Genomic DNA, 25,011 nt, shown 5'->3' on the forward strand with positions numbered 1-25,011 from the left:
ACTTTAGAGATAAGGCTATTTAGGATGCCATTTCTGTATAATCATATGTTCAATTCAATTTCGGACACCGAACACACCAAAATGCGCACCAATAAATTACATAAGCACCTTGTCTCTTCTGATTGGTAAGAGCTGTATGGCACGAAGCAGCAGCACGAGACAGTGTTTGTTCATAGCAGTATATTATCTGGCTTATCTATATTATGTATCAGACTAAAATGTGCCCAATCAGCAGTTTAGCTCAATTAAAAATAAGTATATTTGATAGATGGGTTGGATCAGGACCAAATCACATTCTCAAAAAAAGGGCAGATTACGGCGAAAGCTGGGGTCAAACTTGGTGGATTAAAAAATGGATTAAAAAATGCTGATTTCAAATTAATCACGTGCGTTATTACCTTAACGTTGACAGCCCTAATGTAAACTGATTTATTTCACCCTAAAAAAAATGTATCACCATTTTGTCATTTCTTTCCATTTTGATGTAATATTCTTCTGGCAGCCGTGTATATTGTGCCACAATTTCATATTAAACAGACCAATGTAAATGTTCCAAAACTGTGTCACACTGACTTTCTTTGAAAGTAAAGAAGAAGATAGCAAAGAACTGTTTCTTAAAATAACAGCTTTAGACTTCTGTTGATGATACACTGACTTGTAATAGAGAGAATGGTGTATAACCTGTGAGGACACTGTGTAACCTGAGCCAAATTTGTGTGACATTCTGTATTATTACTGTACTGCTTCAGTTTATGTGATTCTTCCACTTCTGATTTCAGATATGTTTTCCTCAGCTTGTCAACAAATGCACATATACAGCTGTTCATGAGGATGAGCTTGAATCATGATCTGTGTTGCAAACATTCAATAAAACAGTTTTATTATTAACTAATTTTAGAGTATTATTATTAACTAATTTTAGAGCATATCTATTAGTCCATTATTATTTAATTTTTGCAATAAAAAGTAAATAATAACAGACTATAAATATATCAAAATTAAAAATGTAATAATGTGAAGAAATGCCTTTTTCTGTTTCTTTCCTTTTTTGAGAGGTTTCTTTTTTTTATATAATCGGCTAGACTTTTTTAGGTTCATGCCTCACAAGACAAAATCAAAAAATGTGATGTTTGAACGTTTGCAGACAATCTGTCAGGTTTTATAAAGCCAGTCCACAGCGATAAAACATGAGCCATTTGGTTTTCCTGATTCAGAAATGAAATCTCTCTCAGTCTTCATTACCCGGACGTGGAGATAACAAGCAGCAACACAAAATCAGTTGGAGGGAATCCCACATTCCTGAGAGGCTTTCACTCCCCGGTTGTGTTGGTCCACTCCTCTGTGAGCTCTGCTGCCCTGAGTGAAGCTAAAGCGATGTGACACCTCTCCTTTCATCACCACAGGACATCTCTCAGACCAAAGGCCTGACCAAAGACCTATTACCTGACATTGCTGCCCCAGGTATGGGAAATCTCATGAAGCTAGTGAAGTCAGGCTGGGCCTGGAGGCCTGGTGGGAGGCTGTGTGCTGGAGCAGTGAGGTATTTTAGCTCATCACGTGCGGCTAGTCTGATCTCTTAGTTTGCAGTAAATGAGTTAAGCGTGTGTAGTTGGGAGTTATGAGCAAATTAAGTGGGACTAACTGCACGTGATGTGAAGGCCCAGGTCCTAAATTGTGCTCTTTCACATCAGAGTCATTAGCAGGCTGCGTCTCTGAGCACGGAGAAGGTAAATGGCAAATAGAGTTCAACGGAAAGTATTTCTGTCACTGCTCAGTACAAAACTCTGAGCTAACAGTCCTCTTCATAAACTTAATTGTGATTAACAATTCATTAAATGCTTTTTTTTGTTACTTTAGCATACTAAATTATTTGCATGTTTACTTAAATTATTCGAGTTAATCTAATATTATATTTTATTAAATATATATTATATTTACTTAAATACAGCTCTTGCATCTAAGTAAAACAAGATAATGATATTAAGAAGAAATAATATGTCTTTAAAATACCTGACATTGAGCTCTTTCATTGGCTAGAACATGGCAAATGACTAGGTTAAGGATACCTGATTTTCTATTCTGGTAAAAAAAAAAATAAAAAAGATCAGAAAACTATTATTTTGTATTAGCTTGACATCAGTGTAATGCATAAAAGAAAGCAAGAAAACTTTAAAGTGAATCAACTACTGTGAAATCTGTTCCTAAGGGTGTAATTTTTTTTCATTTTCATAAGTAATATTATGAGCATCATAGCCGTTCGGTTATGTTCCACTAAAAAGTAATTGATATAATGTAATTTAATTAAGTAGTTTTTGTAGTTATTTGTTCAATATAAGTATTTTCTTAGCTCAATTAATGCAAATATAATCAGTATTTACTGCAATCAAAATTTTCTCCTCTACAGGTCGTGATTAATTTATATGATTTATGAGAAACAGGTTCATTCCAGAAGCTGGAAGACTCTTAAACTCCACCTAGCCATCCGAGACACTTTATCACTTTTCATGTTATTGATATTCATTAATAATCATCCACGCTGATATTGCAAATTTGCACTTTGGACTTCATGTTGCTGCTACTTTACCTACTCCTTTATATTTTGTGTATGTATCTATTTTATTATTATTTTATTTTTATTCTATTATATTTTACATTTATATTTCTCTTTGGGTGTAAACTGAACTGTGAGGATACAATTTCGCTTCACCTTATGTACCACATGTGATCCAGGAATAATTTGCAATTTTTATAAAACTCACAAAAAATAGTTTCACCTTTAATATAGACATTTACCCTTTATATGCAAACATATTAAAACATGCATAATTAAAACAATTAGTACTTTTAATTTTAAATGTTCATTATACTAATTAAGCCCCTCAATCAAATAACCATATAGTGACAATTTTTCCCTTTCAGGAGAAATCACTTATTTTGCTTTTCTATTGTAATTATTGTAAAGTTGTGTCGTAATTTAAGTGCTTTCATGGATGAAGAAATATAAATATAAATTAAGTATTTTGAGTTTTTGGTTAGAATAACTGAATAACTGGTTATTTATTGGATTTATTGAAAAGTCTAAAGTAAAATGTACCTGCTCTACAAATGATTAAAATGATTTCTTCTGTATTTTAATCAGTGGAATGAGTAAAAAATTGATGTTAAATTATCTGCCTTCTTGCTGTTATTGAGTTTGACTGTATGTCATTGTGATTATCTTGACCATCATGTTGTATTATATGCATGGCCTATTGTCGAATTTAATTTGTAATTTTTTTTCATTGTTAGAGACAACTGTATGTGTTTTGTAGGTGAGTTCGTCTTTAGGACATATATACAATACCCTCCTTTATTTTTTACTTGTTTTACTTTTTGACATAACCTGACAGTCGTTCTTTCTGTTTTGTTCAAATTTTTTTGACGAATACAAAACTAGAAATGTTCCAAAATTACTTAAATTAATAATATATTTTTACTGTTTTTTTTCCTTCTACAGTAAAATGAAAGTTAAAAATTGAAAAATTAAAAATTGAGCATGATATTATTAATATTTCATGGATCGAAAAAAAAAAACTCAGCTTGCATATAGTGCACAATATATTTATCAAAAATAGATATTTTTAGTCCGTTTGCATTTCTATAGGCAGAAACAATACAAACATTATAGAATCAGTTTCCATCATAACCTGTGGTTGTAAATTTGCGCAGACACAAAACATTACACTAAATGGTATAATTACCCTAAAGGACGCCTCTGAAGAAAAGTTTAAAGACCAGGCTGACTTACCTGACCATACCAGCTATATTCCAGCATTATGACGAGACGGGCTTTGTGGACAAACAGTTCTGAAATCGTGACGGCCTCGCAGTGTCTTCAGCGGGACAACAATATCGCTCGCAACTTTTTCCTTCCAGCCTGTCGGCAAGTCTATGGGTACCACTCAACCATCAGCTCTACACACAGACACACGCAGACTACACAGAAACTACATACACACTGCACACTACATACACACACACACTGCACACACAGCCCCACACACGCACAGCCTTGTTGAAGTTTTGCACTCCTAAGCTTCTGACCTGTTGATAATGAACCTGAACCCATTATTTTGAGTCAATGAATTGAAAGAAATAGGGCAAGGAATGAAAACCACAGGGCCAATTACTGGCATTCTTTGATGTGTAACTCGCTCTCACTCACCCAAACCGCTCTGCGCCTTTTGTCTTTATCCTCTCTGTTATTCATTAATTATTCTGGTCGGGGTCAGAGGTGAGTTGCCTAATTGTGCAGACGGTCTAACTTTGAGGATGGTGGGGATTCGCCCAGTGCTGACACTCTCTCTAGCTGTGCTCAGCCACCTTGAATTATGCCAATTAATCCAATTCTTTGATTCCCCCCCCCCCACCTTTTCTCTTTTCTTCTTCATTCTGCCTCTTTCTCCCTTCTTTTATACTTCATAATCTCCTCCCTTGAGAGTAGTGTTGGGGGTCCTGAACTGGTAAGAGGGGTTGAACTGAACTAGAAAGGAGCTGACATGAGGAGCAGTGAGGAGGTCCTGGATTAGCGGGCCTTTGCTTGGTGTCCCAGATGACCAGACTGTACCAAACATAAAGGTTTGCCACCAAGCTTAAAGAAAGAAAAAAAAGAGAGTTCCTGGCGGGATCTCAGTGGGATTGTTGGGTCTTACATAGGTGCAGCTGGTTAGATACGATTGCCTCTTTAGTGGTTTTAAGCTATTTTACTTGGGTTGGGTGTCACCACTGATGATTTGATATCACCACTGACAAGGTGATCAGTTCAAATTTGATGTACTATTAAATTCAATATAAATTCATGTAGGGATATTTCAGTTACTATTGCAGGTTTGTTTGAATATGAAAAGAGATTTTCAGAGAATTAATGTTGTAAATGAACAAGGATCCCACAACCTATGATTATTGAAAATATTAGTGTTTACATCATGTTCAAAATAGACTAACTGTTTATTTGCTGGGGCTTTTATTATGAAGCCCAAAAATGGTGCATTAGCAGTAATGGATAATGGGTAACTGGCAATGCTTTTTTTCAAGCTAAATGAATGCTGATAAGGAAAAAGATGGATAGTGGTGTGCTGGTTATATTAGTAGGTTTCAGTGGTTTTTTTTTTACATTATGGCATCCATATATTATTTATTTAATATCTTCTGGGCAAATAATAAAAAAGTCTATGGGTACCACTCAACCATCAGCTCTACACACACACAGACTACACAGACACTGCATACACACTGCACACTACACACACACACACACACACACACACACTGCACACACAGCCCCACACACGCACACGCCTTGTTGAAGTTTTGCACTCCTAAGCTTCTGACCTGTTGTTAATGAACCTGAACCCATTATTATAATGAAGTTTTTTTCCATTATGGTACCCATATATTATTTTTTAAATATCTTCTGGGCAAATAATAAAAAAAATGATCGATTAGTCATCTAATGGAAAAATTAGTTTGACTACAAAAATAATAGTTAATTGCAGCCCTACAAGATTCCTGTTTAATTCTACTCAAAAGTCATCTGATTTTTACACAGTTTAAAGAACCCCCTAATTAAAACAAACAACCCCAGCAGCACTACTAGATTAGCTCTACAGGTTCTTCTTCTACCTGTGCTGCAACTACAATAGAACTAATAAATATTCATTCTTTTTTAACCCCAGCTCACCTACTGCAACCCAGGGGTCTGCTACTGTCCCTGCTGCTTCTTTGAAAGGAGACACAACTCAGCACCACGCTACTTCACAGCATGAGCCCCTTCAATACACCCATTAGCAACACCTCACCTCATTAGGGTTGTAAACCTCAGGTCCTTCACACTATGCTACTTACCCATTACATTTTAGGGGTTAATATGTGTGGATTATCCAATTACAGGTCAACACAGATAATGGATCTGTTGTCTAGGGCTGTCAGGTGATCCAAAGATGTGCTAGACTATACATCAATAGATCTTTCTGTAGTAGGGAAATGATCAGCATGTACAGTAACCATCCAGCACAGCCAAAACACAAGTTACAGTTTTAATGTCCCACATCAGTGAGAGGATGAAGTTAAAATCTGGCCATCTAATGATTTTATGTGTTAAAATGTATCTGATGTATTGTGAAGTTCATGCTATCTACTGTTCAGCTCTTATGGCTTCAGGGGGACATGTGAGCTGCTTATAATGATTTACCAGCCAAAGCCACAAGTTCACAAGTTATGAAACAGGATCATTTCATATGACAGAAAGTCGAAAATGTGCATGATTTTACTTGTATGAAAACTATAAGCTCTAAGTGCTTAAAAGCATTCAAAAGAGATTGGAAGGAAGCTGGACTAAGCTCAGAGGCTTAGCATGTTTAACTATTTTTGAGGGCAGTTAAAACTGTAATCCTGCCATAACTGCAGGTCCATATTCAATGACATTCTGCCGAATCGAATGACAACCCATATTAATTAATGCAATCAAAGTCATCTATGACCTGGCCTTTTATTGTCATGTCCAGACCTTTCGTCTGAGCTTATCTGTAAACTGACCAAATTCTTCCCAGATCCATCTGAACTCATCTGAACAAAATTCTGCCAAAACCCATGTAAAAATATTTACTATAACCAAATTCTGTCACAATGTTCTGTATTGTGTCCAAATACTGCCCAAACCTGTCTGTACCCGGACCAATTCTGTCCAAATGTATCTATAGCCTGAAACAATATGTCCAAATATATTTATAGCCTGAACAATTCTGCCCAAATGTATCTATAGCCTGAACAATTCTGTCTAAATTAATCTATAGCTTGATCAATTCTGTCCAAATGTATCTATAGCCTGATCAATTCTGTCCAAATTATCGATGTCTTGATCAATTCTGTCCAAATGTACCTATAATCTGAAATACTAATGCCCAAATGTATCTACCTGACTAAAATCAAACACATTTTAAACACAACAGTGAAGATCTATAATATAATTAAATGTTTGCTACATAATGAATTGTTCTCTTTCCAGACTTGCCAGACAACAGAATACAGGACCGCAGAGATGAGCTTTAAAATACTCAACTCTTAAATTTTAAAAATCTCAGTTAATCCTAAAAATATAAACCAAATTCAAGCCCAGAATTAATTTATTAACACTGTCAAAGCCCTAGGTTCATAGAGGTAAGCATAAATTGAGCTTTTTGAACAAATATTTCAAGGGCATTCCAAATTAACCACTAAAAATCCATCAAGTTTTTAACAGGATCATCTCAGTAAATGACAAAAAAAAAACACTAGGCACTGTATCTCTAAGAACCCATGTGTTCTCCCTACCCAGTCACGGGTGATCAAAGCAGTGCTTCTAAGCAGGAAGAACCCCCACTTTCCACTGTATCACAAGTCAGCTAGGTCTATCTCTCAGTATACCTCATCAACATGCATCTTCATGACGCATAATCTTCACAAGAATAGTTTAGACAGGAGCTCTTTTAGCTGCTGTTGCCAAAGGATACTAGGCTTAATCTCTGTGGAGGAGAAATCCCAGCTAAAAGGTATCTTCCTAAAAGGTTCCTGGGGATAAGCTGCATTAAAAGCTACAGTGGCCCAGCGTGAGTCTTTTTCTCCCTTTTACACACACACATATACTTCCACACACAGTGTCATGCTGATCATGGCCAAAGGTTAAGGAAGATAACATCTTTAAAGCCTGAGCAGAGACAATCTGGTTAGGGGACTGTGGCTCTTCAGAAAGTGATGCCCAAAAGATACACAGGTTCCACACTTCACGATGCTGCTACTACAACACCTACATGACATTGGTTTGTCCTTTTTAATAGAAAGCAGTATGTTATACAAAGTCTGATATAGTGTTGAGTAGTGTAACAGTATCTCAAATTAGGCTGCCAGTATCTCAAAATAAGGATGCCATTTAAAAAGTGGTGGTGTCCCATTTCCTACTCAAAAAGTCAGGAGAGCCTCGCCAGCCCTGGGTTCTAAATCCAAGATGGCTGCCCTGTGCATCCACAGTAGTAAAAGCTGTAGCATTACAAAATTTTTTTTAGCAATTATATCAAATGTGTGTTCATTAAATAAACCATAAACACAGTTCTGTCCACCTTCTATCTGTGGAGATGATTCCGTTTTGTATGGATGCTCAAAATACTGATCAGTGCTTAGTTAACTGTTAACTGGTTTCACACTTTAAGCGTGTAACACACGCACCTCAACGAGTTCACACGCCACACATGGTATTCCTTACGCTTGCCAATCCATCAGCTGTATATAATAATGTACTCTTGTTGAGCCAATCAGAATATAGATCGCTCTGTTGTTAGACAGACTTAGTCAAAGAGGGTGGAGTGTCAGGTGCAAAGAACTGTCCGATTCGAAAGTTCTGAAACACACGTCAGTGAACAACTGAAGGAGAACGGCAGCAACCCCGCACACAACACCTCGGTATCTAAGGTTTGCAAGCTGACCACAAGTCTAAACACCAATTCCTCGCCTTCAGTCTCTCAGACATGTTTTTTTATCATCAATACCTGTATCAGTTAGTGAACAGCAGCTGCATTGAGCTGTCTGATACTCAAAAGATCTTTAGGTGAGCTTACTAGGTAAATTCCATTTTATTGAGTGGATTACAATCTTTCATCTGATTGGGGTTTGGTGTTTGTGCAAAAAATGTATTCTTGTTGGAGTGACATCATCTAAGTATCAGCCACATTAAATGATTTTGAGGTCTGAATTCTGGACAGGTCTGCCAGTTCTAGGAAATCTAGGCATTTTGATTAGTTTGTCTACTGTATTTTTCTTTATTTCTCATTACTATATTCTTAAATCTTCAAGATAATGGAAGGACGGGCAGAAATACCTGTAGTTCTTCAGATCTAAAGCAACAGGTGAGCTTCTCTTAAAGATGGAAAATTTAAGGGATTTTTTTTTTATCAGGTTGACCCCCCACCTGCCACTCTACCAGGTTTTATATGTTTTTTTTTTTGTTTTGAGTCCTGTTTTATCTGTATCTTTCTCTGAATCTTTAAGTTTTGAAACTCCTGTTTTTTTACTTGTTATCCAAGTGGATTATCTTTTATCTAATCTCCTCAGAAATATCTCCTGAAAAATGAAGAAATGTTCCTAATTGTTGCTTTGACTGACGTTTGAACAGTGCTTTATCACTGGAAGAACTGACGAAGAAAAAGCCCATCAAACAGTATGTTCTGAACACCACGGTTCCGGCCAGCCACACTTTTTCACACCGGTTAAGAGATGGATTGAAACTCAGCATAGAACAGTTTGGAACATAGCCCTCATCAAACCCCTTTGGCCACTTTAACCCTCTAGGAGCCCTAGGGCAGAAATGCACTTGGCTCTGCGCTAAAACCCCATCCTGGCGCATATTCCATGCATTGGACCTTTTTTTCGCTTGAATCTTATTAGTGGCTGAACTTGGTTTAACTGAAAAAGACTGCCGACTTCACTCAATTAGCGCTAATAGGATTATGGAGCTGGTATGGGCTGGGAGGTTTAAATAGGGCTGGAATTTTGGCAGACACCTGCTACATGTACTGCATTAATCTCATAAAGGAGAGTATGTGGGCTCGTTAACATGGCCCGCTGATGCCAAGGCTCAGACCGACATGTTTGCTGGGGGAGGAGGGAGTGGAGCAGGAAGTTGCCACTGATGCGGTGGGATGGTGAGGGTGTGGGGTGTGTGTGTGTGTGTGTGTGTGTGTAGCCACAACTTTCCAAAGCTTGTGGCACAATGCCCATATAGTCTCAATCCATTATCTTTATTCTCTTTTAGCCGGCCTCTACAGCTATAGCCTCACTGGCCTTCAATCTGCCTCTTCATGCCCTCCCTGCTATAATTTCACTATTCATTATTAGAACAGATAATAAAGAAATGTTCCCTTTTTTGAATGACAAGCTAACTGATGTAATATACAGTACACCTTTTTGATTATGTTCAATTTAACTGAGATCTTTACTCTTGTATAGATATTTTTAACAAGTTAATCCTGGCAAAAACAGGTAACAACACTTTTTTATATATCTTTTTTTTAACTAGTGACTTTTCAGTTCCTAGCCTTCTTCTCTAACCTTTAAGCTATGGCTAAGAACTGCCATAAGAGCTACATTATGTTCTAAAAATGAATCCTTTAATCCTTTAAACACCCACAGAAACTTATTTCTGGAATGTTTGAAATTCAAGCACAGAGTTTTTTTTTTCTCCAGTTATTTAACTTTTTTTTTTTCTTCTGGAAAACCATATAAAAATAACAAGAATACAGTGTTCATTCAAATGTTCCAGTTCTGTTTAAGTGTAATACATTAATTATTTCTTTTTCTTACAGTTTTTATGCAGTAATTTAAAAACTTTACTTGTTATACATGTTTTTGAAAAAATGTTCATTGTTCTGTAATATCACTGTCGAAAACAGTTCATATAACAATAAACAAATAAATTAAATATTAAATAGCCATTTTCAGGCAGCAGATATGCCTAAAAATGTCCGTAAAATATTTTATTTTCTGGCACCCCTGCTGTTTAAAACATTTTTTTACGTATTTTTTTACACTGCAAGATGCTCCCAGTACACAGTAAAATTTGGATATTTTTTAAATATCACATAATTTACACGTGTTCACCTTTCACAATATCAATACAGCAAAAAAAAAATATATATATATATATATTAATATATATAGCAATATATTTTCCGACTCTGACAGATACTGATAGATGCTTTTGGAATGGGCCTTTGTAGAATCTACTCCCCTCCTGTGACCTTAAGCTGGAAGTTATTTGTAGTTTTGTCTAAAATTCCCTTTTGTTCTGTCTCAGCTGTGGAAGGACATGGTGATGCAGCACAGGTCAGGCTGCGATCCACAGAACACACAGTACAGAGCATTTAAAGGGGCTCAACCCTAATCCTATTAATGGGGAACAACCTTTGTAGATCAAAGAAACAGAAAGAGGGGCCTTATAACAAGAAGCACCAAACAGCATGGACAGAATCAGACCCTCCAGTGCATTTCAAGGAAAATCTCAAAATGTAATATTCAACAGTCAAATCTAGCGATTGGCAATTTGATCGTTATTTACGAGCCTCATAAAGCAGCTCGTTGGATCACGGAGTTCATGCCGGGAAACAGGCCATCGTTTTGTTGTTTTGGAGAAACTGCTGCATGTCTGCCATAATTGGTGCCACTAATATCATGCTTCCTGCCTCTGCTGTGTGCAGAGCTATACTCGATCAGATATTTCCAAAGTAAATTTTGATTTCCACGTGTCTTCCCCCACGTCTCGTTCTCTGTCTGCCCAGGGATGACAGAGTGCAGCTCAGGCCGAGCTGATATAGCTCTAAATGCTTGTCATGTTTATCCATCTTCCATCGTCTATCATATCCGTCCTTAGCCAACCCTTTTACTGTGTCTTTGCCCATATCTTCAAGCCTCCTTTACAATCTTTCTGTTGAAAAGATATCAATACTCTGTTTGTTTTTTATTAATATTATTATTATTTAGCAATAATAGAAAATTTCATCTGAGTTTAAGTGGTGAAATTCTGGAATTGGTAGAGGAGTAATTTACCACATGTTTGTTCTTTAAAGTTAATAATTCAGAAACAGAAAGTATCTGACAGAAAGCTAAGACAGTTTACACATCAATACATGTAGCTTATTAGTGTGATGTCAGCTCTTAAATCTTTCAGGTGTTGGAAACACCATAGGGACAACCTTTTCGTAACTTGTGCTATGATCAGTAGTTTGGAAAAGATGACTGTACTTCCAAACTAATCAAATGTTGGAAAACAGAAGTCAGAATTCTGAAAATGACACTTCCAAACTCATTCTTAAACTCTACTCGGACAGGATTAGTTTCTCACGGGGTCCTGAGGTTATTTTTGTCTTTTATGGGGGTCCTCTTTGATTTTATTCCCATCCGGAATGACCACGTATGTGATTTTCTCAGACCTCCTCTGAGAAAATGACAGGCTAAATTATCTGATGTTTTTCGCTGAACTCCGTGGTCCTCCAGTAATTTTGTTCCCATCCGGACGCACATCTCTGAGTTTCGTCACCTTGTATTTAATAAAATAGCTATTTGTCCACTGCCACGCACCGTAATTACACTTTGGGCACACGTTTCCACAGAGATCCATGTAAACACAACAGCGAGTGGAAATGGAGGAGCTACTGAACGTGATTTCACGTGACAGCGAAAGCCTAAAAACTCACTGGTCCAGATGCAAGAGTTTTATCACTGAATAGAAGTTTGAATTAATTTTCACAGACATCCACCTGAAAAACAAATCTCTTCTGAATAGGGCTAAAGTTCGTAAAAGAAAACTCAACAGTGTGGAACATTATACTCCCAATTCCCTGCTCCCAACTCATCAATAGTTTGAATAAAGAAACAAATAGATTCAAACACAACAAAAGTTTGGAAGACTAAACGTATAGTTCCTAAATAATAAAAGTATTTTTTAGAAAAGATTTTATAAAATTATAATTCCAATTCATATACAGTTTGGAAATAGATTTTAACTCAACACTAGTTTGGAACAAATCAGTATTGGATTTGGAAATGGTCCCAAACTCATCACTTGCTGGGAGAAGGGAACTTAAAGATCCCAAATGATCAAAAGGGAAATCCTAAAATGAAATAATCTTTGGTGATAATATGTTAACATCTGACAACCAAGCACTAGCTTAGGCAACACTGCTGACAAAAACACAGAACCACAGGTAACATTATTAATCTGGAACAGTTAAAATGATTATCCATTCATTTACAGTATATGTTTATTCTCATCATTGAGGTGGATCCAGGGCTTAGCTGGAATAATTCTGCACAAAGCAGGAATACTCCCTGTGTATTAGTCTTTTTTTTAGCCTTGTAATCACTAAATTTAGGTGTTTCAGTCAGTCTCATTGATACATGTGTATAAAATCAAGCATCTAGAACTTTAACTGTTTTTAACTCAAAATGAGCTCCTTGTGTAGGGCACACTTGATTGGCTGCTGATGTAACTTTTTATAATGTGAATGAAATTCAAGTAATAGTTCTAAAATGATTAGATGAAATGGTGACAACACTTTACAATAAAGGTCACAATTGACAGTACAGTAATAAACATTCATTTACAACAAGTAAAGCCTGAACTAAATATGTATTATTGACAATACTATATTAATACATTATTAGCAATGTTAACAATGTTAGGAAGGCTGTAAATAATAATTAATAATTATATATTAGTTTAAAAAAAACAGTTGAGACATTATTTCATAAGTACTGTTAATTACCCATGTTATACCCATATTATAAAGTGTTTCCCATTAAACTAAAGATTAGGCTTGGTGTGGCATATCTACCATCAAATAAAGCCCTGGGCCCATATTTATCATACACACTTATCAAAGTACAAGTACTGATCTGGGATCAGCTTAATCCATTTACGTAATACTGAATAGAGTCAGGTAAGCTGATGAAGCCTGATCTCAGATCAGACTTCTTGCACTGATAGGGGTCCTGGTTATGCACCTGCTGACCCTTTATCCTCGATGATGGCCCACTGAGCCACAGCACGCCAGGCCCAGTCTGGCCTTTTGCCAGTCAGAATGGGTGGTCTTCCCAAGTCACAGCTCAACCCCAGTGGCTCAGTCTGCCAGGAGCCTAGCCCCTTTCTTATTAGCCCCCCTATAATGCCCCCGCCCCCACCTTTATCTACCCACGGTACACAGCTTCACCTTCCCTGACCCCCACAACAACATCAGTCTCACAGCAGGGGTGTGCTTGTACATACACAGTTATGGATCTGTCTCTGCCAGTCTGAGACTGAAAAATGTGTGTGTGTGTGTGTGTGTGTGTAGTTGCACACAGTTCACAGCCTCAGGGGACCCAGGAAAGTCTCTCTTAGGTCTCTCTTTGGCCAGGTGCTCATCCACATGTACACATCCTTACAAACACACACACACACACACACACACGGACACACACATGCTTTAAACTTGAAAGGTTTCCTGTGGAACAGACCAAACACAAGCCTACTTTGATGTGTCCAATCCGACTCCCCCCTAACACCCCCTGAACACCCCCAACACCTCTCCTTCTCGACCCCCAAAACTGGCTGCTGCTCTTCTTCCTCTTCTCTGAAGAATACAGCTCTTTTCCCTCCTTTGAACCGGTGCAGAAGATGGTCAAAGGAGATGGTAAAATCAGTAAAAAAAAACAGGCATTTTCAAAAAACTGATTCAAAAACACAGAGAAAACAGGGCGCCTAACAACTGTGCAACCATTGGACCCCCATACAACCACCACAACTGCCCCCATAAGATAAACAACACTTACATCTTTCATCTTTGAGAGACAGAAAGGGGAAAAAGTCAAGCTCCACTCTCACTTTAGATCTAAAAACCACCACAGGTGTTTCTGTCCCTCCTTCTTTCTCTGCTGGAAGACCACTCAACACTGTGGGCCTGAAAAGGTGTGAAGCTGATAAAAAAATACAGCTCTGGAAAAAAATGGAGACCACTTAAATACGATGGGATTCTTTGATTTTAACAAATTGAAAACCTCTGGAATATAATCAAGAGGAAGATGGATGATCACAAGCAATCAACCCAAACTGAACTGCTTGAATTTCTGCCCTAGGAGTGGCATAAAGTTATCCAAAAGCAGTGTGTAGGACTGGTGGAGGAGAACATGCCAAGACGTATGAAAACTGGGATAAAAACAAGGGTTATTAAACCAAATATTGATTTCTGCACTCTTAAACCTTTATGAATATGAACTTGTTTTCTTTGCATTATTTGAGGTCTGAAAGCTCTGCATCTTTTTTTCCATTTTTCTGCAAATAAATGCTCTAAATGATAATATTTTAATTTGGAATTTGGAATTTGGAATTTGAATGTTAGATCCAATGTCCGTAGTTTATCGAATAAAATGACAATGTTCATTTTACCTAAACATATACCTATAAATACCAAAATCTGATAAACTAATTCAGAAATTGAAGTGGTCTTTTCCAGAGCTGTATATGTCCCTAAGTGGCTCAGTGGATAAACGTATACATATGAAAGAAGAGTGCACCGGCTTCAGTTCAAAACTCCATCCTAATCATTATATGTTATGTGATTTTCCCCACAGTGGGACTAATAAAGGATTGTCTTATAAATCATTATCGCTTACTATCATTAGCACAGAACACAGGATCTTCTTCCAGTATTTACTTTTTTGCTCTTGCTCTAGACAGATCTGAACAATAAGTAGAAATAAAATTCACATGGGTGTGATGCATTTTGGCGCATTTGGATTTTCCCTGTGTGAAAACAAACCCAATCGAACTAAGCGGAAAACACTTTAAGTATACAAACACATTAATTGATTCGGACCAGAGCAAACCAAGCTTTACATGTAAAACTCTCCCTAAGAACATTTTTATGAACTTCTTAGACTGCTTCTTAAGATATTCCGTTATTTTTCTGTCAGAAAATCTTTTGGGAATTCTGCCCCAGTGCTCAATGTCTTCAGTCAGTTTGCATTGTTTCCCATGTAATTACTGGATAATCAGCTTAAGAATTTAAAGGGTTAATAAATGAACTAACTCTAACATTCCACAATGGGTGCTGTTGAATCACCACGTTTAGACTCATCAGTGCACAGTTTCAGCTCTATTGTCCAGTTTAGACAGAAACACATACACACACACGCACACAGAGTATGTGAATGGCATGATTACAGTGACACAGGCTTCATGATCTGTCAGCGCTTAGCAGGGACTTATTGCCCAAACAATGCTGCCACCAAATCCGCAGGGTCAGAATTCCACAGAAATGATTCCTGAGACACAAAGAGCCTTTTGGGTGGTTTCTGCCTCAATGTGCGGACATCGGCATGCGTCCGTAATCACATTATGAGGTTAAGCACCAGTGTAGCAGGCTGGAGAAAAGCTCCACGTTTCAGCTCCAACACACATGCACTCATTCGCACGGATACAAAAGGTCACAAACTCATACACAGACATAAACACTCTAAAAATAAAGGTGCCGAAAAGGGTTGTTTGGAGCGATGCCATTATGGAAACCTAGCGTCCCAGAACAACCTTTTAATAGGTGTTCAGTTAAACAGCTTTTCTTGTGGAGAACATGTCGAAAGTACCATATTTATCATACTATAAGTCACATCGTATTATAAGACGCACTATCAATGAACATCTATTTTCTGGTATATTTTAATACATAAGGCAAGCTGGATTATAAGACACATTTTAAGAGACACTATAAGGAACTTCTAATTCCGCCGGTCTTACCGAAGGGTGGTGGTGGTGAAGGGTAGCTAACTAGGTTCAGTAATGCTAAGCTAAGTAAACAAAACTGTAATAAAAAAGACTTTCTTTTAAAGTCAAACACGTGCTGGATGTTAATCTACACAGATTTCTCTCCTGAAAACTGTTTATTTGTGTAAGTAAAGTGTTTCCATTTATTTACAGTAAGTTTAGATTCCCGAAATTCTAGATGACTAGGCTGGAGCATTAGCATTAGCAGCTAACCGCTCCAGCAGTGCAAGCCGGGGTTAGCAGCAGACTACAGGCTGATGATAACTCACCTCTAAATGGGGAAATAGCGGTTAGCGGCTAATGCTAATGCTGCTCCAGCCCAGCACTGGAGAACTAAGCTGAAACGTCTGTATAACACAGAAATTTGGCATGAGTGTCTTTACTGCTCCTTAATACATGACTCGTAAAATTTATACATAAAACGCACTGGATTAAAAGAAGCACTGATAATTTTGGGGGGGAAATTAAAGGATTTTAAGCGTAAATAATAGAATCTTCCAGATTAGAATGAAAGTTAATTTAACAGTTCTATACTGTATAGTTTTTTCTATACTAGATCTGCACATGCAAACGTTTTTTAAGGGCTCATAAAGTACTTAAAATAAATAAACTTTAGTTTGGAAGTAAAACAACTGTCACCCATGTGTTACAACTTATATAATAAGGTTAAAATGTAGCATTTGTTGCAGTAAAGTTTGGGCAACAGCCTCTAGCAAAAAAGAAAATAAGAATTAAATGTTTATCCCACTGGGGGACCATGATCTAAAGGGTGACAACCACTGCCATACAATCTAAAGGGTGACAACCACTGCCATACAAGAACTCATTTGTCTCTAAACAATCTTTAAACAGGATGCCAGTTTATCGCAGGGTACCCTGCGATAAACTTTTTGGGAGGCGAGAGAAAACCAGAACACCCAGGGAAAACCTACATAGACCTGCATGGGGAGATAATAGTATATTTCAATCCTTGCTAACTAAGATATGAGTGGGAATGGAAACCTACAACCCTAGGCCCCTGGAGCACTTCAGAACACGCTTTCTTTTGTTTGTAGTGCCACTATGTCACACTAAAGGTTCACTTTTGTGAAATCAAAAGTGTTTTTTATATTGCAAAGAAAACTTTTCAGCACTTCATGTGTATGTGCGAATACATAGAGACAGTTGTAAAATGTCCCAAAGCCTGAAATCCTAAATTCTGTATTCCATGCAGGCCTCAGTCAGTCCTTCTCCCTAGAGAGCTGTTCATTTATGTTGAGTCAGCACTGAAGAGTTGGGAGGAAGAAATTGGTAGGAGATTGAAGAAGGCTTCTGAAATGAAGAGTGTGTGATTTAAAATGAGAACTGTAAGACTGGTGTAGAACACGGATTTCCCCAAGTGGAAGTAGCGAGAGGAAGTGTGAGGCCTAATTTTTCTGAATTGGAATCTGTCGGTCACTCTTTCACTCAGACACTCTACATTCATTCCTTTCCACCCAATTAAAAATGCTCCCTGTCTCATACACTCACTCAATCACACACACACACACACTTCCTTACATACTTATCAGCTCACTCACTTCTCCACCAAACTCATATCACCCATTTTAAACCGTGCACCCATTCGCATCCTCACTCATCACCTCTGACTTTCCATCCAATAAATCCAGCAGCTCCAGCGCTATGCCTCTTCTGCACACCTTCAATAACCAGTTTCTGTTAGAAGGAACTTTGTATTTACACTGACATGCCACATATATCACTGGACAGAAACTAGTAGGACTCCTCATGTGGTTTCTGATTGAGTCTGATAGTTTGTTGTCTGTTCGTATGGACAGTTCTAGTTGCTAACAGTCACGATCATTACCAGCCACTGCGCTGTCCACTGTGGGCAGTAATACCTTCTATGAATTATTTCCCGTACACATGACAGAAATGGAATGTTCCATCCATATAGGACCCACTATCAGGCCTCACCTAAACTTATAATTCATGTCGCTAAGGAAACACACACACTATGGTCAACACACACACACGCTGTTATCCTGTGACTTTTGGCATGATGTAATATTTCACACATTTACTAATGAATAACTTTCTATTCACAGAAATGATACGCCTTGAAATGTAATATACATACAAAGTATAATTAAATTGTATATTATAGCATATATTATTATAAAACATATGATTGTATACTATATACTGCTTGTTAAATATATTCAGTAAAATTAAATATAAAAGTAATATTAACAATACAGTCACACAAAAAATACCTTGTGTTAAATTTGTTTAAATCTATGAGTAATTTGTAGATGCACAGGATTAGTATACTATATCAAAATATATGTTTTTAATTTGAATTTCAAATATATTGTTTAATTAATATCAAAATGTGCTTCAAAAAACTGAGTACATTAGGGCATTTCTTTTATCTATTCTCTAAATATGCTTTACAGATATTTATTCTGCATTTGGTTTCTACATTTATCTGCCATACTTTGTTATATTATTAAAATCTTTTATTCAGATCCTTTGTGTTTAAATAAGGTTATATTTCTTACCATAAGATTCCTTCTTAACTCTTACTTACAGTAAGAGATTTACTGAGAAAAACATCACCCCCTAAACTGTCACCTAATCACTGTTGATTCAATGTATATTTTGAAATCAACAAATTAAATGTGATAGATTGATCACAACAGCTCTGTTTGTGTTAATCAGGCTCAGCTATGCTACTGTAATTCACTGGAGGTCTTAAAGAACGTGACACTAAATTATTCCACCATATTACTGACTCTACAGTGAGATCTTGCTGCTCCTGCAGGCAGAGTTGGGTTCATCTCTGCCCTGAGTTACACTTGCACTGGATCAAAGTATGATAGAACTCTTTGAGGTTATGAGTCTTTTTAGATTCTCAGTGTACTTTACATTACCTCACTGCCTTATATTGCTACTGTTTTAATCTAGTAAATAAATGCAAATATGATATAATGAGCTGTACAGTGAATGAGAATGCAGGTACCTTCCAGGTGGGGTAGGGTTGTGTCCAGGCTGGAGGCTGGAGTTGATGGTAGGAGCCATACGGGGAACTGGAAGGGTAGGTATGGGAGGCGTGCCACGGGCCGGCTTCCAGCTCAGTCTGCTGGATCACTCCATTTCTCATAACAGAAACGGGCATGCTGGAGTGGGTCTGGAACATTGTGGTGCACTAAAAAAGAGCAACAGAAATACATAAGACATTAACATCACAGATTTTTGACTGCCTAAAAGTAAATAGAACTAAAAATATGATTAAAAAAATGATTTTGTCCTTCTTATTAACACTATGTGAAAAGAAGAAAAAAAACTTCTTAATGTTAGATTATAGTTAGATTATAGTGTCTGTGGAGGCATATGCTACTCTTCACCCTCCTTATGTTGAGGCATTACTAATGATAGGGGGATATATAGCTGAATGGGTGGGATAATCAGCATAGCTAAATTGAGGAAAAAAGCGGAATAAAAAAGTCTGCTAAAGTTCCCTTTTTATCCTAACCAGCGTTTTATCTTAACCAATGTATGTGCAGTTACATGCCTTTATGTTAGTGGTGGCATTTCCCTATGCTTTTACATTTTTTCAAAAAATTTTCTGGTGCAAGAAAACAAAAAGATTAATAACTCTATATGACCTAATTTATTTTTTCAAGATTCTGACAGTTTCACAGTATATCACTGTATTTTTATTATTATTATTATTATTATTATTTTTATTATATATATATATATATATATATATATATATATATATATATATATATATATATATATATATATAGGTTTGTTACTTACTGTACTTTTAGAAGCACATATAATATAAAACACTTTAACGCTCTAAATTAAGGCTTTGATTATTATTGGGTTTACTTTGTCCCGCAAAATTTTACAACATATGAAGGAATCAGACTTAATCAAACAAGACCTTAAAAAGAGATACTCAGATAAAGTGTTGTTCTCATTTCTCTCCAGGCAGGATGGAGCGTTTGACTCCACAGAGCTGACCTTTTGTCACTCCAGTGCATTACCTTGTTATGCTAACTGGCAAGCTAACTAGCTAGCGAGCGCTGCCAGTGTGCTTCTTTGGTAGTGCTGCTATACACAGTGCTCCACAGCACCTCTAGTGGTACGGCTGTATGTAAAAATTGTATACTGGTTTTAATTTCCCCTCCAGTATACTGGATGAACCACTATACTATTGATACAAAAAAGTAATGGTAAAGAAAACCATTAAACACATAATTAAAGTTGATGAACGTCTTTAGTCATTTACTTCAGACATCTGCTCCTAGTGCTGTATTAAAGGCTTTTACTTCCCGTGCTCTTCTGTTAGCTGTTGCAGTAACTAGGCAGCAAGGTACATGTGAGGTTAGACTTTGAGTTATGGGAGTAACACTGAAGTATAGGCTTGTTGGCAAGTTAGTGGTCATGAAGCTTCATAGTCACCCACTCAACTGGTAAAAGCACCCTTCTTAATATGTAATTATAGCTATACTTCACAGATAGCATGAATGCTACTTAGCGTTAGATAGCATAACAGCTAAAACAGCTGAAGTTTGGGAAACAATCGCTAGCTAGATAACGTTACATTGCATCTTGACTTAAAAAAAAATATGTTCAGGTGGGTTACATTTTGTTCCATGTACATTTGAATTATTAATTATGAGGCTGCACATGACCATAACAGAAATTATAGGCCAAGCTGCACTCATACAATTGTAAAGGAAAACTATTGAACATAGAGTGGAGTTGGAAAGCAGTTGAGGATTAAGTCCACAACCCCACATACTGCCAGATTCATTTTTACTACTCTCTTCATGGTTTGCATTATATGGTGAACTTCACAGCAGTATCTACAAAATCTCACATTTGTTGGCAGAGCATGGGTTGGGCATGATCAACCGCCGTGAACTAAAGTTTTAATTCTGATACCGACTGTAAAATGGGTTAAGTGTTTGTGGAAAATCTATGAGAGATGATTAATATACTGCTAAAGTATAATAAGAAGGAGCATGCCACGAATAAACCTACTACTCAGACTGTCACACTCAATTAGTTGATTTACAGTATAAACTCAATCAGAAAATAATTTTAGCACCACCAAACTCTGACTATCCCTCTGTTTCACTGTTATCATCTCATATAATAAAGTCTGCCATTCAGTTCCACAGAAAAAGACAGCATACAGTGGAGAAATATTATCCTCTGTTGTCTCAGCATGACATTCATTTAAACAATGATTCAATAACACAAATTCCTGTTATTTTAATGCCATTTACAAACACGATAGCCTGCATTGGGGAAGTTTACAGCTAGCCGTTGACCATGGAATAAGGGAGGCACCTGGGTTATGGCCTACATTATTTGGGGGACATTTTCTCTAGCTTATTATTGCGTTAAATCCAAATACTGTATATCCTTAAAAACAGCCTCTGTTATTTACTTATTATCACATCATGAAACTTCATTGTGTTTTATGAAACTAGAGGTGCTCAAATACTTTATTTTAATCTTAATATTAATGCTAATTATCCAGCGTAAGACACAGACAGGCAAAAAGTCATGGAACAGCAGTGTGTAAACTGATCAAAGGATGTCACCTTAGGCCTAAGGAAAGAATTTGACTCTTGGTGACTTTTTGATTTGCCACAGATTGCCGCAGTATGTCATCACAATAGAATGGTCAGAGGTTAGTGGTTAGTGGTGTCCCACCTGGGCCCTGTCCCACAGCAGGACCGCCCCAAGGACAGGACTTTGTTGGTGCGAGGCCTGCATGACAGGGCCTGCCTCTGAGCCCATGGCTCTCCGGGCTCTGCAGCATAATTGGCTTATCAGAAATATGTCTTTTGAGCGTGTGAGCGATTGTGCGATCCACACCGCTTCTCCTGAATGAGGACGGGGGCTAATGAATTTGAGAAGGACAATGGAGAAGTGGTGAAGAACAGAGAGGGACGGGGAATCAGGGAGATTAGGCTGCATGCCAGAGCTCTCTCTTCTAAGAGCAGTTGGCTAGGTAGACTGGACCAGAACATTACAGCCTTTTCAGAGTTTCAGAGGCCTTGGCAAGTGAATGTATGATGTAATGCATGGTCTTGCCATAATAACTCCCTGGATACGGTTTGAGCTGGTTATTATACCGCACTGAAAAGGTGATTTTTTTAATGAATGAATAAAATATATGCTACATAAAAAGTTTGACGTTTAATTTACGTACTCATACTGAATAATGCAATAATGATGTACACATTTGAATCAAAGTAAAATTAATGCATTAGAGGTTCTAATGTTTTATTGTCCACTGCTCCCTCTGTGAATGCGTAGATACTCAGTTACAGTAGGTAATCTGGTTGATATGTAGTTCCACAGCTACGCATTGCAGTTGCCCTTTCTCCATCATTATAATTTCTGTCCATTACAGACTACTTCACCCAGACTGAGGGGCCAGACTATGGGCTCCAGTGGCCGGAGAAAGAGTAGAAAAAAAAAAAGAGAGTGAGAGACCCTTAATAAGCTGAGCAAGAGCTTTCCAAAAAGGAGGGAAACTCGCATCTGCCTCCACCTAACATGTGAGGTAATTGGCAAGCCCTTCTCTTCTTCTCCTCACCTCACTTCTTCTGGGCACAGTGCAATCACCATTAAATTTCCTCCGTCTCGCTCATTCTCTCTTTTTTATTTCCCCTTCCTGTCGCCAGCATTGCAGATTGCTGCTGCTGCTGCTGTATAATTGCTGATTCCAGAGCCTGGTCAAATTTGAAGATGGCCTGAAGGAGTGTGGTGAAAAGAAAAAGCAAGCATAGTCTTGTCCATCTACATTCCACTGGACAGTGCCTGTTTTAGCCCGCTCTACTGGAGACAATTGTCCCTGTCTGCCCTCAACTTTGTGGCCTGTGTCTGCACTAACCACTATTTGTGTGGAGGCCTTTTTATAACTAGCGGGCCTGTATTCCTCACAAACAATGGAGGCGTTTTGTATGGGTAATAAACTGACTAGGCCTATTTCCACGACATAACAGCCCTAAACATAGGCTTTGTCACAGGCACCTTCCCTCTATTATTCTGCACTTGTTGGCAAATTCAGAGGTCAAATATTTCAAGCCATTTATCAATTACAGCCTTTAGTGATAGTTTAGAGAACAGTGGAGGCCTATATTTGGACTGTTATCTATTTGAGAGGACCATGCCTGCTATTATGTTTAGCAACCTGCTCTAAAAAGCACGATCACAAAGCTGGAGAGTTAGAGCAAAATAAGTCTCTTGATTTTATTTTCTCCTAACAAAGTCATAGCCAGTGCCAACGTGCTGGCTAGGTCTCTGAGTATCACAGGATGTCACCAAGTTGGGGAGGTTAAAAAGAACAATGTACTTCCTTATAGATTTGTAAAGCCTGAAAAGCGCATATTTTTACATTTCTGCTAAATACACAGCTAAATACACTTGGAGGAGAATGCTAGCTGTAGACATAAGGATTGATCAGCTACGTGATCGAAAAATCCACGTTTATTGAGATTTGTGCACTTAGTCACGCTGATCAATCAGAATGGTCGAGCTTGGTCAGTTCTAGCTTAGTGTTACTTTAGTTCAGTGGGTTTGATAACGATTGTACACCAGGTAAACAATCAAATTCATCATCATCAAAAACATATTCTATGCTGGTCAAGTGATAATATTGTCAACCAACTAGACCAGCTTGACCAATTTGAAAAAGTACAATAGTGGCAGATAAATATACAAAATATATAAAATTTACCAATGATGTCAAGTATTTCCACGTTTATATAATAACATAGCAAGTTCTAAAATAAATAGTTTAAAAAAACAATTGCATTATATCGAATGGTAGTGAAGGATGGTAGGAAGGTAGTGCAGATGTAAACGTAAATATAGCAGATATAATAGAAGTAGAAGCTTTTAGAGGTTTCTTAACTTCCTTGTGAAGTTATATATTTTCAGTATTTACTAAAAGTTAAGTATACAGCTCTGGAAAAAAATTAAGAGACCACCATCTTAGTTTAAAAATCAGCTTCTCATTTATAGGTACAGGTATATGTTTGAGTAAAATACATGTTGTTTCCTTGTCATTTAGAGCATTTATTTGCAGAAAATGAGAAATGGCTGAAATAACAAAAAAGATGCAGAGCTTTCAGACCTTAAATAATGAAAAGAAAACAAGTTCATATTCATAAAGTTTTAAGAGTTCAAAAATCAATATTTGGTGGAATAACCCTGGTTTTTAATCACAGTTTTCATGCATCTTGGCATGTTCTCCTTCACCAGTTTTACACACTGCTTTTGGATAACTTTATGCCACTCTTGGTGCAAAAATTCAAGCAGTTCAGCTTGGTTTGATGGCTTGTGATCAAACATCTTCCTCTTGATTATATTACAGAGGTTTTCGATTTGGTAAAATCAAAGAAACTCATCATTTTTAAATGGTCTCTTTTTTCCAAAGCTATATATTTAAAGTCTGGCTTTGGAGATTAATAGGTCTTATCCAGAAAAAGACAATATAGCTATTGCATCAAATTATGTGGGTAAGTGAGTGTTACAAATGGTTTATTGCTGTTATTAAGAATTGCATTGCAAAGAGCATTGGCACTGGATGACGTATCAGAGGTCGGTAGCACAGGCCCTCCCTGCAT

The 25,011-nt window shown here is 37.3% G+C and overlaps 1 protein-coding gene across 3 annotated transcripts in view; it reads right to left on the bottom strand.

The window, feature by feature from the left end:
- tfec (transcription factor EC) overlaps positions 1-19,543 on the bottom strand; it is a 50,893-nt gene extending 31,350 nt beyond the window's left edge. For 2 of the 3 annotated variants that reach the window (XM_049473416.1, XM_049473417.1), the window contains exon 1: positions 19,362-19,543. In XM_049473416.1, coding sequence (XP_049329373.1) covers positions 19,362-19,538 — 177 coding nt within the window. In that variant the 5' untranslated portion in view covers positions 19,539-19,543. Of the gene's footprint in view, positions 1-3,787; positions 4,047-19,361 lie in introns of those variants that run through there. The other variant, XM_049473419.1, reaches the window with a different exon arrangement.
- Between the last annotated feature and the right edge of the window lie 5,468 nt (positions 19,544-25,011).

This window comes from Astyanax mexicanus, chromosome 2 (genome assembly GCF_023375975.1).
Source record: "Astyanax mexicanus isolate ESR-SI-001 chromosome 2, AstMex3_surface, whole genome shotgun sequence".
Taxonomy (NCBI): domain Eukaryota; kingdom Metazoa; phylum Chordata; class Actinopteri; order Characiformes; family Acestrorhamphidae; genus Astyanax; species Astyanax mexicanus.